This window comes from Helicoverpa armigera, chromosome 2, assembly GCF_030705265.1.
Source record: "Helicoverpa armigera isolate CAAS_96S chromosome 2, ASM3070526v1, whole genome shotgun sequence".
Lineage (NCBI taxonomy): Eukaryota > Metazoa > Arthropoda > Insecta > Lepidoptera > Noctuidae > Helicoverpa > Helicoverpa armigera.
The window spans coordinates 8,758,520-8,777,206 of NC_087121.1; the positions used below are offsets into that span (position 1 = coordinate 8,758,520).

Below are 18,687 nucleotides of genomic sequence, written 5' to 3' on the forward strand. Positions count from 1 at the left end.
AGAGAGCCAACATCTCTGTAAATATGCCATTTGTAGCAGGAGTGACACTTGAAGTTTTTTTAAAATTCCGGTTGGACATAAAATTCTTTCATCGAATAAAGATTTCGCAACCAAACTGCTGCTGAAACAGAATCGATAACAACATAGATCTGAAGACTAGGGTTTTTTAAACTCTTCGACCTCCCTAGGACCCATTATCATGCACTTAGCTTTTGACGTTTCATACGCATTGGACTTTCCGTTGTTAAGCTTTTGTCACGCCAAAGTGTTTAAAATCAACACCTGACATTATCTTGGTGTGCAAAATGTAGTGCTGTGCCCTAATGATAAGCAAAGGAAAGCATTGTGATTCCTCCGGTGTACATAGGACGGTACAATATCTCGCACATGCTCTTGTAGAGTTAACGTTTGTTTAGCCAACGTTTTGTTCATCGCGTGGGTGTAATATACGTCCTAAACTAACAATCAAGTGTGCATAACTGAGGGAATGCCGCCAACAATGGCGACAAGGCGTTTGTTTTGTTATTGTGGCCGCAATGAAGGAAATATTTGGGTGTAGGTCTCACGGATGGTGTGAATTGAGGATACTGCTGTGCAAGCTTTTTGACGTTAGGTTTTTGAATTGGTGGACTAGCAAATCTATGATGTAAAATAGAATCTGGTAGTCTTGAAGTCAATAGTGAAAGACAAGCATGGTCCATCTACGGCCACATCGTCGCACACCGTCAGATGAGACAGTAGTCAAAAGTCAAAAGCGATCCCATGACACTAACGTACGTCGAAGAAGCGATAAATGGCAAACGGATCGCGGACGGATCTTCATATGAGATGTAATCTTAAGAAAAACTTGTAAAATAAACTTCTAACAGCACATAAAATATTTTTCAACAAGATAAAATAAATAACAAATTACGCGTTCGCCCTATGACTTCGGAAGCCAACCGACGCACGGAGCTTCGACAGCAGGAAATTAATTCTAATGCTCCACTTGCTCACGCGTCGGTTATGACGTTTTGACAGCTCGCTTTGACAGACCACAGTTGTATGCCAATAGGAAATTGGTAATAAATTGTTATGTTTTAATTAGTTTCAGTTGGCTGTTATGGGGTGGTACGAGAATTTTGTCAGTTGATTGGGGTAGGGTTAATCAATTTTAGAAAGTGATATATTGAAAGTAAACCTCATTAGTTCCTATGCTGCGTTTTTCAATAAGTATTACTACCTACTATTTAGGTGATAATTTATTAATACAAGCCCCTATACATATATTGTAAGCCAAAGGTACCTAAAATTGTATGTTTTGATAAATAGCTCCAAGACAATGGAACTTCTCAGCTTTAAGGTATTATTATTACCCTTTAAATATAATTAGAAGCGTAATCCCCCGCAAATAAGTCACCTGATTAATTCAGATGTTCGTTTCTCCCAAGTTTAGACTATATCCCCAATTTAATCCTGCAGCTTGGGACCTGAGCTCATTGGATTAGCGAAAATTCACTAAGAACCCGCCTCTGCCTAATTACGAGCCTCTTTCAAATATATTTATCATAAATCTGCGAAGTATTTTAACCTATTTTAACATTGAACATTTGTAAACAGGTTGTCTTGTTTGAATGGTAGTAAATTCCTTACGTCACGAAAGATAGTTATATAGTTTATAGGAATATTCAAAGAAGTAATTAAACAAATATTTGGTTTGTTCTAATAATTAAGAACTGGGATTACTTTTAAATGGAGCAAAATGGTACGATCAAATATTCATAGCAAACGCTGACTCAAATTCAACACTTCAAATTAATAAGCACACATGTACATATTTAGTCAGATATAATAAGTGCAACTGAATCTCATGATTGCTATATTTAACAGCAATTAACGAGATACGAACAGTATAGGTACAATTTAACATTAATTAACTGTAGGTACTATTCATACGAGATACGACCAGCATACAATTTATATTCGTCTAATTAATCCATAATGACTGCGGTGTTCTGAAGTAACGAATCAGAACGAAAATCATTAAGTTCGTTTGCAATTCAAATGATCCTTTGTGAACTTAGTTCGAACAATCGTTAATTTAATTAGCTGCTCAAAGAACTTCGGCCATGTTTTGGCGAGTGACAATAATTTCCGCGAATTCTCGTGTTTCGTTTTATTTATCGCTTTTGTGTTTTCCCCCCGTTTTCGGTTTAGAAGTGTTGTTTTGTATTTTTTTGGTTTGTAATCCTTTTTATTTCGTGTTTCTATGCTGTTAATTTTGTTTCGTTTGCCGGTTAATTGTTAGGTGGTTTTGAAAGCTGAACGGATTTATTTGTGTGATTTGGGAAAAATTCTGCTCATAAAGGTTACGTGTATCGAATAAATACAGAATATATTTTGTATTTCACGTAACGTAACGTAACTTTGTATGTAACGTAACTTTTGCGCTAGCAATTAATATATACGATTACCATTTTTATCATAATAAATATTTTGCAAAGACATTGAAATTAATATAGGAACATCTTGAAAATAAAAAGTGTCATATTAACTATAGTGATGATTGCAAATGCCTTCACCTCAACCCCACAAACACAATTAAAAAGAATTGACCAGGCCATAGTCAGACCATTAACTCTCTAAACAAAGTTGAGTTCACACTGTCGCTACAAACGCTTACGGAAAGCAGTAAAACTTCACAAAGGAGGTTACACACTCCGTCAACTATGAATATCATGACGCCAGTTCTGTTTGAATGTGCAACTAGCTTTAGCCCGCGAATTCACCCTTGTGCAACTTTTGTTGCTATGTATTACTAGCTGTTCCCCAGGTTTTCATTCAGAATTTCTATGTATTTCCCAGGTTTTCTTTCATCTCCTGAAGGATATACTTTACACGGATGAAATATACACGGATAAAATAGAGTCTATGTTGTTCGTAGATAATGCAGTATTCTGATGTCAAAGAATTTTTATTTTGGGCTAGTAATTTTTGAGTTAAATTGTTACATACTCTTACACTTAGATATGTATCTACCTATATATCTTAGAGTAACAGTGTGACAGTATCTAAACAATTCTAGCGAGCTGTTTTCCATGGTTTTCCTACATCCCGAAAGAATTGCTTCCAGGACCCGTCCAAAAAGTAGACTGACATCCTTCTCAGTGACCCGTGCCTATACATAAAATATTCTCCAACAAACATACACACTGTCGCATTTACACTATTACTACTAAGGATAGACAAAGAGACAGTTACCTACACGTGGTTAGCGTGTGCTAAGTGTTAACTAGGTGCGCTAAGTTGCCGGAGTCCCCAACATTGATTGTTGCAACCAGACGCCGGCAATTTGCTTTGTGGCGATGCTATTTGATATAACGTGTTCTATTCTAGAGGTATATGGGGTGACAGTAGGTGACAGTAACTATTAGTAGATATTGTGATGCGACCTTATTGCGTGATAAATTACTTTGTGAGAGTGCATTTACTATGAGTGATAAATTATTGTCTTTGCAACGATTACGTTGTTTATCGAAAGATTAAAATCTTTGTATCATAGAATAACTACTTACAAAAGCGTTGAAAATACTTATATTTAAAAAAAGACAAACAAAAATCCTAACTCCTCCGTTTTAGGTAGTTGGTTAAAAAGTCAGTTGTAACTTCCACTGCATATTAGAAAACGGAGTCTGGCTGTTCGAGATAAACTCAAAAAAACCTCGGAAAGAATTTTCATGGTTTTACCAAACTTTTAATATCATAATTTATGGCTTTTCAAGCTGGGACGGGTTGTTAGTGCATTCTAAATCCAGCATTTCTTTATACCTTGCAATAGTTTAGGTATATTTCCCATTTTAACTTAAGGCATAACTTGCAATGCCTAGCCCGATAAGAACAGTCTCACTGGGACTCAGGAACGATGTTCAATGAACAGGAGTTCCCAGTTTTATCTGTTTGACAAACTTCGACTTACAGACGTACTGTCTATCTTAGGCAAGTTGGATTTCCTTTAAACTTATGTTACCTCGATGGGTGCGTCGGCATTTGTTTAATGTAATTCGGTGTACCGAATTGCTTAACAAAAAATCCAATTGTGTACGCATGAAATGAAACATTTTTTGAGTAAACCTAGTTATAGTCTCTACAACACGTTTGGAATGGTAGAAGTACATAAGAGGAACACATAAGAGGAGTACATAAGAGGAGTATATAAGAGAGTAGATAAGAGAGTACGTAAGCGAGTACATAAGAGAGTACATAAGTGAGTAAATAAGAGAGTACGTAAGAGAGTACATAAGAGAGTATAAAAGAGAGTATACAAGAGAGTATATAAGAGAGTATACAAGAGAGTACATAAGAGAGTACATGAAATTAGCTTTCCATGGATGTATCACTTGATGCTAGAGGATAGGTAGCCCAAAACACTCATCCTCCTTTCCTATGCCGATTTAATCGAAAGGAGATGGCATAAATTTCATAATAATTAATAATTTAAATAATTCATAATAAATAATTTTGCAAAGCCGCCTCTAAAAAATATAAGTACTGAAAAAACTAGCAGTCGCTGATAAACAATTAAACGCGATATTAATTTCACATAAAATTAACAAAGTTAAATAGAAACGAATTACAGCGTCAAAACTACACCATTAATATGTAATACCTAATTAACGAACAAAACAAAGCTATTAAATCAACTATTAACACAAAATAATAACAAGCAATTATATGAATAGCTGGCATTAAATAAACATTATAATTGTGTCAAAAATAAACACTGTTTACTGTACAAAATTAGGTGCTAGCAAATATGTGACGTATTTATTTCACATATGGTTCAATTTCATCTAATTTATAAATAGCTTTGACACACCTTATAAAATTTATGATTAAAAGGTAATGTCGTATTTAACGTAAGATTAAATTGGAATAATAACGTCATTCTAATTACAAAAGCAGCCTGGCCTATATTTCTAGCACGTCCTGACCTTTTCTAAGACAGAAAGAAAGGAATTAGGCAATTATTTATATTTCATTATCACTAATCATAGGTCGAAACACAAGGAACATACTAATGAACCTACACATTAGTTCTGTAGGCCAATATACTACGTAATATGTACTACAGGCAACTAGCTGTTCCACACGTATTCACCCGCGTCCTGGAGAAACTTCTTCCCATACACGGATAAAACATAGCCCATGTTCAACGCAGAGAATGTAGCTTCCTAACAGCCAGTTTCTTCATCAAAAGTAAAAGCCAAAGTAATGTCATAAAGTAAAAGTAAAGGTCAAATTCGTTTTTGCAAGGCTAAAGATACAGCAAAATTAATAGATAAAACGAATTTGACCGTTACTTTTACTTTATGACATTACTTTGGTTTTTACTTTTTTGTAATTGGCTGTATAAAGAGTGTAAGAATGATTCAATTCGGTCCAGGAGATCCAGAGTCTATTCGATGCAAGCAAACAGACATCAAATTATATATTTTCTACAAGTATAGAGTATAAATATAGAAAACAAAGTAAAACAAAAGTATTTATTGGAAACACGGCACAAGTACACCAATAAACGTGTTCGCGTTGTTATTGTATGGTTATATGTAGGTACAAGTGAAATATATAGGCGTATCGAATAAGGATTGGGACGCACTTATGTCCGTATTGTCTTAGATTTTCCTGCTACCTATGTATATTTTTGTAAGAGTAACCCAAAACTGCACGCAACGACGGTTAATCTGTTTTTTTTTTTTAATTTCAGTTCCATTTCAATGGTTTTCTTCATTGAGTTTGTAACATACAAGATCAATCTGAAAAACAAAGTCACGGTTTCATTTAAACTAGGTATGTACGGAAACTATTTATCTATTTAGTAGTTATGTAATGATAGTTAAAAAAATGCATTTTCTGAAATATATCGTATTTTCCACCTTAAAAAAAAACTCTAGAAAAACTATGCATGATGTGCGCTGTGTCTTAGATTTTATTACAAACCATATGAGAGCCAACAGAACAACACACATTGCGTGGAGATGAAAAGACTATTCCAAATGTCACAGATTACGCTTATGATAAAAATCTTGACCCGATTTACAAACTTGATTATATCAATCTAGTGCGACTGTCGAACTGGTGGTCCCGGGTTACGGGTGGTATAGTTATCGGCAGGAATCTTGAGCTCTGACCTTCACCTGCGCATAAGTAATTTATTGGGTCCCTTTTGTGGTATGAAGTGAGGCCCGGGGGCGGGCTAAAGCGGTGATTGGCCCGCAGTGCATAGCGTCATAGCCGTTACTCGGGATTGGTTCTTTGCTAATAAATCACTTCTGCGCAGATGTAGGTCAGAGCTTAAGATTCGTGCCGATAACTATACTGGATTCCCGGTATGGTCAACATTTGTGTGAAGAGCATGTGATGTGTTGCCTGTGGTGTAGTAGATATGTAGGTATGTATTTACATAAAATATATTATGTAATATACTATGTATATGTAGTTTATCAGTTGTGTTAGCACCCATAACACAATCTAATAAAATCTTACCGTGGGGCTAACCAAGCGAGTACTTATAAAAGGTGTTCATATATTATTCTTCTGTACATCAAATTGAATGTGTCCTTAGTGTTAAATTAACAGGTCTTGTTTCAAAGGGCGGTTTGGACTATTGCCAACATAGAACTCAAGTAGCTCAAAGGGCTACAAGGCTTTAATGGAACTGGGTTGATTGGGAATGTCGTATTTCCATTCTGCAGTCGGTTGAAATAATACTATGGAGTGTCCTCCTTGTAAAGCGACACCTAGTTGATCGCCTTGCATAAAAGACGTTAGTTCAATTTGCACGAAATCAGTTAGGATTTGTGAGATCTGTAGGTACTGGCTGTTAGTTTACCAAATTAAATAGGTCTTTTGTATTGTTACTTTAATTTTGTTTATTTTTCTTTTAGTGTTGTCCGCATATTATCAACAGTCCATCTATTATTAGTGTAGGATGGTAATATGCGATTGTGTAACCCTTATTCTTGCGATACGTTGGATCAGCGTAGAATTATGATATCATATCATATCGTTTATTGCATTCTATTATTTAATAAAAAGATATACCTTTCAAAGAATTACAATGTAGGGTGCTTTAGGCCTTAGTACATATTTAGAGATTTATTAGATATTGTTTTAATTTATTAAACGTAAAAATAAAAACAATAAAATATATTACACATTTTAAATTCCCTTGTCCCCATAATCCGTGCTTCCAATGTTACCAACAGCTCGAATACTTACTGTTCTTGCAATTCCACTGGATTCAAAGTTTATTAGAAGTTGGATCCTTACGACTTCATGCAGCTAAGTCCCATAGGAACTATGCATCCTTTCGGAATAACACCACGTCTCTGCTTTACGGTAGTGTCGGAATCTTTGTTCGGGAGTCAGTTTATGGTTTTGTTTTGTGGGTGAGGAAAATGTTCTAGAATATGTACTTGATACACGGAGGAAGGAAAGATAGCGGAGATGCGATAAGGAAGGTAGACCAGGCGCCTTCTGGTAGGTCAAGCAACGTACTGCAGGCGTAATCAGTTACTAGTACTAACGAGAAGTTCTGGTTTCATGGGAAATCACTTGTGAAAATCAGTGTGTGTCAAATCACTTGTGAAACCAATCTGTAAAAGATTGGTCTCACCTGTGATAACCTGTGCTCGTGGCTAGGTCAGTTTTAATTTGCTACATAGGCTGCTCGTACGCGATTATTATATTTGTACTAAAACAATAAAAAAAATATTCATAATTGTTAAGAGTCAAATGGAAACTAGACATGGATTTATCCTGAAGAGTAAGAAAAAGTTTCATGAAACTATGAGAAGTCGATAAAACATTTTATCCATAAAGTTCTCATTATCTAGTTACTTCGAATCTTATTTTCTTGAACTACTTAGAAACGAACTAGATCAGGACCTGTCACTTCTGAAAATAAATGGATTCTGGATTCAGATAAATGGATTAATAATACTAATTATCATGATTGTACTTGAAGAGAAATTAGCTTAGGCTGGAAACAGTGCTCGGCTGACGGAGCGCTGAGCACTATTTCCAGCCTTAAGATTATACTCTACTTTCAGTTTAACACTTTTTACTGAAAAAATATTTATAGCTAAAGAAGTTAGAATCTGTGATGTCAGGTACTTAATATGTCACTGTCATTGTCATTATGAATGTCATTCCTGTGTAAAATGTATATGTGCTGTTAGTCTGGTAATAAACGCCGTGTGGTTGACTCTGCCTTTTTTCTTCTGTATCCTTCAGAATCTAATCCAGTCTTCATACAGAGGTCGTTCATGATACATAGTTTAATAACAACAAACAAAGTCCACCTCTATATAAAATAGCGTAGGCAGTGTCCATTCTTCAAAAGTTGCATCATCATCAAATTTTATTAGAGCGACCCCATAATTTTCAGTACGCATAAACCGTAAACAAACCTAAACCAGTTTAAACGAAACGAATATCGTCGTACAATATTAATAAATTGTAACCAATGGACCACGGTTTCATGAATACCAAACGGTGCTATTACATCGGGGACGATCCTAAGCAAACATGTAGCGTCGCGAATAACGCACACAATATTGGTTTAATGACAATTCGCTTGTTAATTCAATAGAAAACCGACCCTTTTTTATGGTGTTTATAAAGCATTAATTGATACGAAGCGTTACGCGGAGTAATGTCCACTCTGGTACAGCACTCGTGAACAATAAGTGGACGAACGTGTCAGGTTAATTTACCGTGTATGCGGCCTTAAATTTTGTATGGTGGTCCGAATGGTGATTAAAACCAAACCGCGGTGTAATCGGATTTTGTACTTTAAAAGGTAAACCATTAAGGTATGTTCGTTTCGTGGCAAAAATAATTTTGGTGTTGATCTACGTCGACCATTTTGTAAATGAGTTACGAATTTTCATCATTTTATTTTGGAGTACAATTAAAAGTGTTTGAGTATTCAAATGTACTGAACACAAGTTTTTGGGCTCAAAACATAAAACGATATCCATTTCTATTTATCAAAAACCAAAGTCGGGTTCAGCATACGCAGGTTCGATAAAACAAGCCACCAGCCTCTGAAATATTGTTTCGTAAACCAAGTAAAAATAACGAATTTCTCCTATATTTTTAGACGGAGGAAAATATAACGGGAGATTATTTCCCCAAAAATATCATGGGGCATTCCTATTCGGCTGGATATTATGTTTCGTCCAATTAGATATTTTCTTTTCATCATTATTTTGCTTCTGCTTATAATTTTGTACCTATCAATCGGATAATTATTTTTCTGAAATATTCCTAGATTATCTTTTAGTCTTTGTCATAACTAAAATAATATTAATAAAAATAACTATGCATTTCGCGCTAAAATAATAATTACTCATTATGATACTCGGAATTATCATTGGTCTAATATTCCTTTTCTTTATTGAGAGTATTTCAAGTCAAATCAATGCAGATGCAGTTGAATTTCCACGAAGGTACATATCTTCAACTCAAGTTCGAACTTCACAACACAGGTAACACTATACCTCTACATCTTCGTAGTACTGTTTCCCAGACTTTAAGGCTATTGTGTACCCGTGTGAACTCTGTATATGATTGTATGAACATGAAAGATGTTGCTTTGCATAACTACCAATATGAATATCAATCCAGGATTTTCTTTGTAAGTTTGTCTTCACGATGATTTCCACGATCTTTGATTCTAAAATATCTTTCATGGACAGACAGTTCCATTATTCCAGTGAAACAATTCTTTAGTTACGTTCCTAAAAATTATAACACTAGGTGGGTGTAAGAGACCGAGTCATGTATCTACTCGTAATATATAATTCCTGAGCTACCCTTTGTACCACCCACGCAGGTGATGGAGTGCTCCATTCCTAGCGTACGAACGACAAATAACAATTAAACCATAATTAACTTAACCCCAATTTAGCAAGGAGTTTCTGTAATAGAGGACTATTAGATCCTCTTGCTAAATTGCCTGCTTTTGGGAAGGTTTTTACTATAATCGAAATTGAAATGATTGGGAATTATCGATGGTATTATTGTGTGTGCTAATAGCAAAAATATAGTATATGATTTTTTCTTAAATATGCTTATGGCTCTCATAATTGAATACTCGCTGGTTACCAGTGAGTTCGTCTGCGTGCATTTCGATTTATCCGACATATTATGTAGTAGAAACATCACCCGTTCAACTATTTAGACAGCTGTCAATTTAAAATAACAATATTCTGCATTTTTTATCTCCCAGACAAAAAGAACCTAGCATGACTGTGTAATAAATTGTTTAACAGTCAAATAATTATTTTAAAGTCTAAAGAATTAATCATCTCTGAATGTGAAAGTATAGTCGGCAAGAGAATAATTTTCATGAAATGCATTTTTGCAAAGGTACAGAATTGTATTGTGTCCACTAATAAATAATTTGTCGTCGATACGCCTGATATTTATCTGACTTGACATTGCATTGGATTGTTATTATACAGCATTATTATCACTGAGCTTGCTATAAAATGTTTAGGTTTATCCTCTCATCCCATGGGTGTTAAAGTTTTCTCAAACAATAATAACATGGAAGAACAGGAACAGTTAATATTATTCATAAATATGAAGAATGCAAAAAGAAAATATAGTCCTAAAATTTTGGTACATGAGTATCGATATTTAATTTTGAAATATGTTTACTGTCGATCGCACAGACTTTAAGCCAACAGTGTGAGTTACATAAATAGCCGGAAGACATACCATGACTAAATAGTTGACGCCTGCTCTCAATTTGATCATGTCATCGAGGTGAGTTTTAATTCTTAATTCCAAATTATTTATTCGGAAATATATAACGTCTGTTGAATCTTTTTGTAATATACATAATGTGTTTAGAACAAAATTAGAATTCCTGAAAAAGCATCATCGAATTTAGAAAATGAGTTTCTCACACTCCAAGTTTCCATTACACAGCAGTTATTTACACATTTTACATTGACAGTTTCACCGCAGAGGCATGCCTGACACCAACTTTGGGAGCAGTCCCTCAAACGTTTTTGGCAGCTCTGCAGTATTTTGCTGCAGCTCAGTGTGTATTGACACGCCCTTTACTACCAGAGGCTGATGTTACTGGTAAGATGAAATTATTTATGACTTCAAATAATTACGCATAGAAAAGCTTATTAAAATCTCGGTGAATATGGATAATTCAAAATGGGTGATGTAGGCTTTAAAAACTTAAAAGACAATTATTGCTTACAAAATATCGTATTTGTTTCAGACGGCGATACTTTTGACTTTATCATAGTAGGAGCTGGTTCATCAGGGAGTGTGGTGGCTAATCGGCTTAGTGAAATTGAGGATGCGAAGATTTTACTCATTGAAGCAGGACCTGATGCCCCTTTGGAAGCAGATGTAAGTTTTATTTCTTGTTATAGCGAAATAAATTAAGTGATAACTGAGACAATATGTCTATCTTTTCAGGTACCCGGTACCGAAGGCGCCTTAATAAATACGATTTATGATTGGCAATATTTAACAGTTAACAACGGAAAAACTGATCAAGGTCTAATAAACGGATCCGTTGGTTGGCATAGAGGCAAAATGTTCGGTGGCTGCAGTAGTATCAATGGTATGATCTATGTAAAAGGAAACGATCATGATTACCAGAGATGGTATGACGCAGGCAATACAGAGTGGAGCGTAGAAGAAGTAAGGAGATGTTTCAAAAAAGCGGAAAGCCTTCAAAACGTAGAACTGTTAAAGAATCCGAAAGCAAGAGAAACTTATGGTCATGATGGACCACTTTTTATAAATAAATTCAACAGCACTTTTAAACCTTACTTAGAGAAGGTGGTTGATTCCTGGGACGAAATTGGTTTTAAAAAAGTTGAAGATTTAAACACAGAAAATGTAATGACTTCTGGATTTATTACTGCAACAGCAGCTAATGGGATAAGGCAAAGTATAGATAGAGCGTATTTATTGCCAATAGCAAACAGAACAAACTTGAATATTATGAAAAGTACATTGGTAACAAAAATTTTGGTAGATGACAATTTAATAGCAACCGGAGTTGAAGTTGAAAAAGATGGTAATAAGAAGATATTCTATGCTTCTAAGGAAGTTATAATAAGTGCTGGTCCAATTAGCTCTCCACAGCTTCTCATGTTGTCTGGTATCGGTCCTGCAGAACATCTTGAGGCAAATAACATCACTACTATTGTGAATTCACCAATGGTTGGCCAAAATCTCAAGGACCATAATTTTGTACCAGTATTTATATTTGCTGATGTACCGGACCAACCGAAGGAATCTGATACATTCCTAAGTGTTTTAAGTTATCTTGCTGATCGCCAAGGGTCTTTAGCGTTCAGTAATTTACTATCAGATGCTATAGCGTTATTTTCAACTGAGAAAAATCCTAAATATGCCAATTGTCAGAGTCACATGTCGATTATTCCTAAAAATACAACAACACTAAAGCAAAGTTTTATGGGAGCATTTCGATATAATAAAAGTGTCATGGATTCAATAGTGGAACTGAATAAAAACCATGGGATTTTCTTCTTCCATTTTAATCTCCTGCACCCTGTTTCAAGTGGAAATATATCTTTAAACTCTAATGACCCAAAAGATGCTCCTCTTATTTATCCAAACGACTTTGAAGATGCAAGAGATTTGGAGACAGTCGCTAAAGGAGTTAAAATGTTGACAAAAATTTTGGAGACCAAGTACTTTAAATCAATCAACGCTTTTCTGGGAAGGATGAATGTGCCAGCATGTGATGAATTCGAGCTGGATAGTGTAGAATACTGGAACTGTGTTGCTGTAAACTTGGTGACGACTATATTCCATCCTGTGAGTACTTGTAAGATGGGGTCTGATATAAGTATGTCCGTAGTTGACAGTCGGTTAAGGGTGCATGGAGTGAAAAACTTGAGAGTGATTGATTCCAGTGTGATGCCTGATACTATCAGCGGTAACACAAATGGCCCTTCTGTCATGGTTGGAGAAAGAGGATCAGAACTTGTTAAAGAAGATTATTATGAGCTTATTGGTTATTAATTGTTATTGCGGCTACATTGTAAAAACTATCTATGTTATTTATGTTGCTTTATTAACATACCTCAAAAAATGAATGGAAATGATATGCTAGAAGATTTGTAAGCACCATAAAGGATATATTCAAACCTTGTAAGTTCTTGCTTGTAGTGTTTGAATTGTCAATTTGTGATCAAATATTTATATCGCAACCTTGAAGAAAACACGTGTAAGTACTAAAGTAATTAAACAAAGGCGAAACGATGATGAATTTAAATAAAAATATGGCATTCAATTTGCTTATGTCTGGTGATAGTTTGTAGAGTACGAAATGTCTGTGATTAAATTAAAAACTGGTGCTTTGCCAGTTTTTAATACAGTAACGACAGCGAATAGGAACGGGGTCATTTTTTATTTTTCTGGATTTCGGAGTTCAGTCTTGATTTTTATTACTTTTGTCCTGTAAAGACGTATGATAAACTTCATAATACTGATGAAAATAATTTTCGTTGTGGTCTGGCATTCTATGTATATGGTTTAGAAAGTATGTAAAGAAAGTGTACAGACCATATTTTACATTATTATGCATTCGACTGAAAGTTTTACGTTAGTGCTATATTCTTGGAACAATCTTGAAGTCACTTCGTTTACTTTATCGAATACAAAATCTAAATAGACGGTCAGTTTCGTTCGCCAATTTACATAGGAAATTTCTATTTATTGAAGAGTTTTTCTCAACGGTTTGAAGCAAAAGAAAATAACTGGAACATATTTCTTTTAATTTAATTATTTTTATGGAGTTTTTCTAGTATTTTTGGACAAGGGTGGCTGGCGCTATAACCTTTAGGTCATCGTAACATGAACATAATGTACGAGTTTGTATGGGTGTGTGAGTGTTATGAAGGACTTCTTTGGTAGTCTGTTGTGCATCCACTGTTGTCTATGACCTTAGCAGAACGGCCTCATTCAAGAAGACAAAGTGTGGTCATTTGACCTCTGCCTCTTTTTATTTCCCTAATGTGACTTTCTACTGAATTTCCCCCCAAATACTTCTAGTTTAATGGCCACTAAATTGTCGTCCTATTCAAAAAAGAACTTTTAAATGCGCTTCAAAGTGCAGTTAGACTTTACTTTTTAGTTTAAAGTTTAATGTTGGAAAAAGTAATCCGATGCAGTCACTGCGAAAATGAACGAGCGGGCAATAAAATTTTCCTTTTCATTTGCTTGCGTCAATTCATTAAAAGTGAATGCTCTTAATTTTTCGTATGCGGACTTCGACTACCCTATGTTTTGAGCTTTGTTTTATATTTTCGCCCAGTTCACTCCATTGCAATAGATAAAGTATTGTTCATAGTATACAAGACATACTTGATTCACCGATTTTATACTTAACACCAAAAAACTCCACTAACGTATCTAGCAAACCAATTAATCTCCAAATTACGTCCAAAAACAAAATATCCAGAGAATTACATATAAATAATGCAAAAACAGTACGGTTTGGCTGTAAATCCGGTCTAATCGGTCCCGCAAGAGCTTTGACCCAAATACCGAGGTACCTTCGGCTATTTTCACATGATTAGTACAAAGATTATGTAGGTACACCGATGTTTGGGCTTCATGAGCTGACTCAGGAACTAAGTCCTAAGTAAACGGTTGGTTAGCAGTAAATATTTTAACAATAGGAAATCCCGCCCACCTTGCGTAATTCTGGCAAACATTGAATGACAAACGTTTGTTTGGAGCTGAAGTTAATTTTTGGTTCGTTTGTTTTACGTCGTCCGTAGATTTGGGAAGGTGGTTATTATCTATTGTTGTTCTAGTTGTTGAGATTTTGAGCTAACAGGTAAACATTAATTAGGATTGAAGAGAGCTGTATACTTAAATTTACCTTGTTTTGTAGTGATTATGGTAATAAATTGATTCAGCCTCTTATAAATAGGTACATCGGATAAAATGATTATCTAAGGCACAGTGGGATATTAATTTATTTATTTGGTGAATAGAGAATGAAGCATTTCACAAATGGTGATTAGCTATCGCATGGACCTACTAGTCAACAATCAATAAAACATAACCAAAAATATTTTAGCAACTACAAAAATACATAGGTATGTTTAAAATACAAGCAAACAAAATAAAAATATCACCAATAAAAAGTCTCTAATAATTAAAAATATTCATCACAATATTAATATTTACAGCATTTTTGAACTACATCGTGCCCAAGTACAGTCGCCCACACAAATCGCGCACTCTAGCGATTATAACACGAACAGTGTACGAAAGTGCATCAAGTGACAGTGTACATCAGTGAATTTATATCTGAACGCAGCGAGCGTGACACGAAGTTACTTGTACGGAACCCTGCTTTCGGAATATTAGTCTGTTGCGACTTGTACTGTGTTTCGGGGTGAACAAAGAAATCTTTATATTTAGAAAAGTAAGTATGGATAGTTGAATTATAAAAGGAATACAGCCGCTATCATTAATTTGTTTTACGGAGGTGTAGTGAAGTGAATAGAAGATTGCTTGTTGAGCTAGATGTTGTAGGTTCAGATTCCTTGAAAGTATAATAGCTGTTTCCCGCGGTTTCGCCCGCGTCGTCGAGGGACAATTTTTCCTCAGGCAAAATATAAACTGTATTGCTCGTGGATTATCCAGCTTTCCAACAAGGAAATAATTATTAAAAAAGGTTCAGCGATTCCTAATCCTTTACACATAAACAAACAACAAAATTCTTCGTAATTATGTCAGTTTAGATGTGTAATGTAGCATTCAAAACACTAATTAGATTCCAGTTCTCACTTGCTACAAGTCATAAAATAGAGGTAGAATTTACATACCAAATTTTTCGAACCAGAACCTTAATATATTCAAATCCCGTATCTCAGGTGAAACTGTGCGCAAAATCTGTTCTGTTGTTATTATGTTAGTTTACATAGATAGAATATTCTTTATTGTACACCAAACATGGAAAACGACATAACAAACAAATATGTGTGAATACAATAGGCGGTCTTATCGCTCAAAAGCAATCTCTTACAGACAACCTTTGGATGGACTTGATTTGTAAAGAGATAGATTACGGCTAGTAGGCGTACAAATAATGATTAAATAGTTATATAAACAAGTCTGAGCAAATAAACAATACATACAAATATTTAAGGAAAGTTGAGATATGCAGTGAAACTGTGCGCAAAATCTAGTGTATGCTAAAACTTGGGAGCATGTCCGTGGTCAGAAGCGACCACACATAACGCGAACGTTGCGCGGTCGGTTAAACCTTTGCGGCTGCCCGCAAATCTCTGAAGCTTATGACCGCGCGAATATTAAATTATTGTTGTTTTTAGTTGTACATGTTAGTAAAAACTGCTTTGATATTTTGTTGTGTAAATGTTGTTGCTTATTTTTGGATAGTTGTGAATGTGAAATGGTAATAATTTTGAATACAAAAAATTATACCAATTAAAGTGACGGAAGATTGTGTATATCGTGGAAGTACATTATAGAATTATCATTATCATACTTTTACCGCTATTAGTTTTAATTACATCCTTCACTTATTTTAATTTTACTTTTCTTAATATAGTGAATAATTAGAACACATAGGTACACAAACCTCTCATTTGGAAGCCACATTATATTGCCAATGAAACATTTCTAAGTCCCAAAACGACATCATAGAGAGCCCAATTAATTTCCAAAACAAAACAGCATCAACACGAATAAAACATGTATCAAAACAACTTAAAAACTATTTATGAACAACACCACATTCCGTTACGGATCAAACTACAAATACTCTGAAACTTAGTTCGGCACGTGTGTCCTTATCTTTAGAATTGATCTCCCGTGTTATTTCAACTCTTAAGATTATCGCTAAGTTTATTGTTAGAGAAGTCACGGTGAGAATACACATTAAGTGTTTTCTTTATTAGGTGTAAGATATCATGACCTACTTGTGACGTATTTGTAAGATAACTCTAAGTTTGTATGAAAATGTTGTGAGGCGATTCAAATCATTGTTTGACAACTTTGTTGGAAAATTACAGAAAAGCTAGCGATATTTGGTATAGTAATAGTGTAGGTGATCAATAAAATTATCACGTTTATTTTATGTCTACGGTTTTATTATATAGATCCAGGGTACTGCTATCAATTAAAACTTTTCGTTTTTTAGAACCATTTCAGTCTTTCTATAACAGCTATATTTTTAGACACACTTTTTTACAAAAAAGTTATTTTAATAAGTTGTTCTGAGAAATCCAAAGCACCATCAATAGCGTTCTATTTTTAACCATTCCTTGAACCTATTTTCATTCATTACAATGTTATTTAAAGACGCGAATTGTCGCCAAGCAATCTATTTTGTCTAGAAAGGACAATGGGCAGATTGGTATACCCCACCAATAGCAATGTCATATATATCATTGGATAGGCCTTTTTATGTAGAACAACATTTACTATGACAGCTTTGCTGAAATGTTTGTCCGTTCTGAGATATAGATCAAAAACTGTGCAAAAGTTAGAACTAAGTAATCTATTGATAACTCAAGTTTTTAAAGGAAAATCTAAGTACTACCAAGTGTAAGTCTTGTAAGTGCTACCTGCTGTGCCCGTTAGGGTCCATAATTGTTACTATTATGTAGCATTTCAACCTTTTATTGTATCAACTGGATTTTGGGCATAATGAGAAACCGCACCAATAGCAAAGTCATATATATCGTTGGATAGGTCTTTTTAATTGGAACAATATTTACAATATTGACAGCTTTGTTCTATTGTTTGTCCGTTATAAAAGGTTGAAATGCTACATACCTAATAGTAACAATTATGGACCCTAACGGGCACAGCAGGTAGCACTTACAAGACTTACACTTGGTAGTACTTAGATTTTCCTTTAAAAACTTGAGTTATCAATAGATTATTTAGTTCTAACTTTTGCACAGTTTTTGATCTATATCTCAGAACGGACAAACATTTCAACAAAGCTGTCATAGTAAATATTGTTCTACATAAAAAGACCTATCCAATGGTATATATGACATTCCTATTGGTGGGGTATACCAGGTCCCATATATTTGTGCCCATTGTCCTTTATCCAGTGTACCAAGATAGTCAATTGTTTTGTATTGCCGTCACGTGCCTCCGCGATATTGACTCAGGTCTGTCCGTCTGTCCCGGGAAATTCAGTCAGCCGTCGCATGAATTATGTTAAGCACAATGAAACACTTGATCTTGGTAATATCGATCTTTTGTAAATATATAAAAAGGTATAGGATAATAAAGTGTACATACTTACAAGACTCGATCGACAAAAATAGCTCATCTTAGCAGTCGGAAAAAAGAAAGAGGTGGAGTTTTAAAGTAATGTGAAAAAACAAAAGTAAATGACTTGTACCAAAAGAGGATGTTCTTACATAAAAATATGAATGGTTGTTGGGTTAATGAATTGCAATCAAATTCTTGTATTACCGATATTACAACTGCTGTTTTATAACGTGGTCCCTAAGAAGATAACTTTGACCTGCACAGGCATTTGCTGTTTATAGCACATTAGATAACGAATAACAATTACACATATCACTCATACATAACTTTAAGAGTCCCACTTTTCATATAAAACCTGTC

General features: G+C 34.7%; 1 protein-coding gene across 1 annotated transcript; it reads left to right on the forward strand.

The window, feature by feature from the left end:
- The first annotated feature begins 10,757 nt into the window (after positions 1-10,757).
- Positions 10,758-13,279, forward strand: LOC110371369 (ecdysone oxidase). Its single transcript, XM_021327587.3, has 4 exons — positions 10,758-10,818; positions 11,012-11,142; positions 11,291-11,424; positions 11,494-13,279. The coding sequence occupies exons 1-4, from the start codon at positions 10,808-10,810 to the stop codon at positions 13,075-13,077; spliced, it is 1,860 nt and encodes a 619-aa protein (XP_021183262.3). The 5' UTR covers positions 10,758-10,807; the 3' UTR covers positions 13,078-13,279.
- Positions 13,280-18,687: the final 5,408 nt, after the last annotated feature.

Bases quoted from the DNA above. Each gene is read 5' to 3' on its own strand.
- LOC110371369 (XM_021327587.3), top strand. The intron at 11,143-11,290 runs GTAAGATGAAAT...TATTTGTTTCAG, and splicing joins ACCAGAGGCTGATGTTACTG to ACGGCGATACTTTTGACTTT. The intron at 11,425-11,493 runs GTAAGTTTTATT...CTATCTTTTCAG, and splicing joins ATGCCCCTTTGGAAGCAGAT to GTACCCGGTACCGAAGGCGC.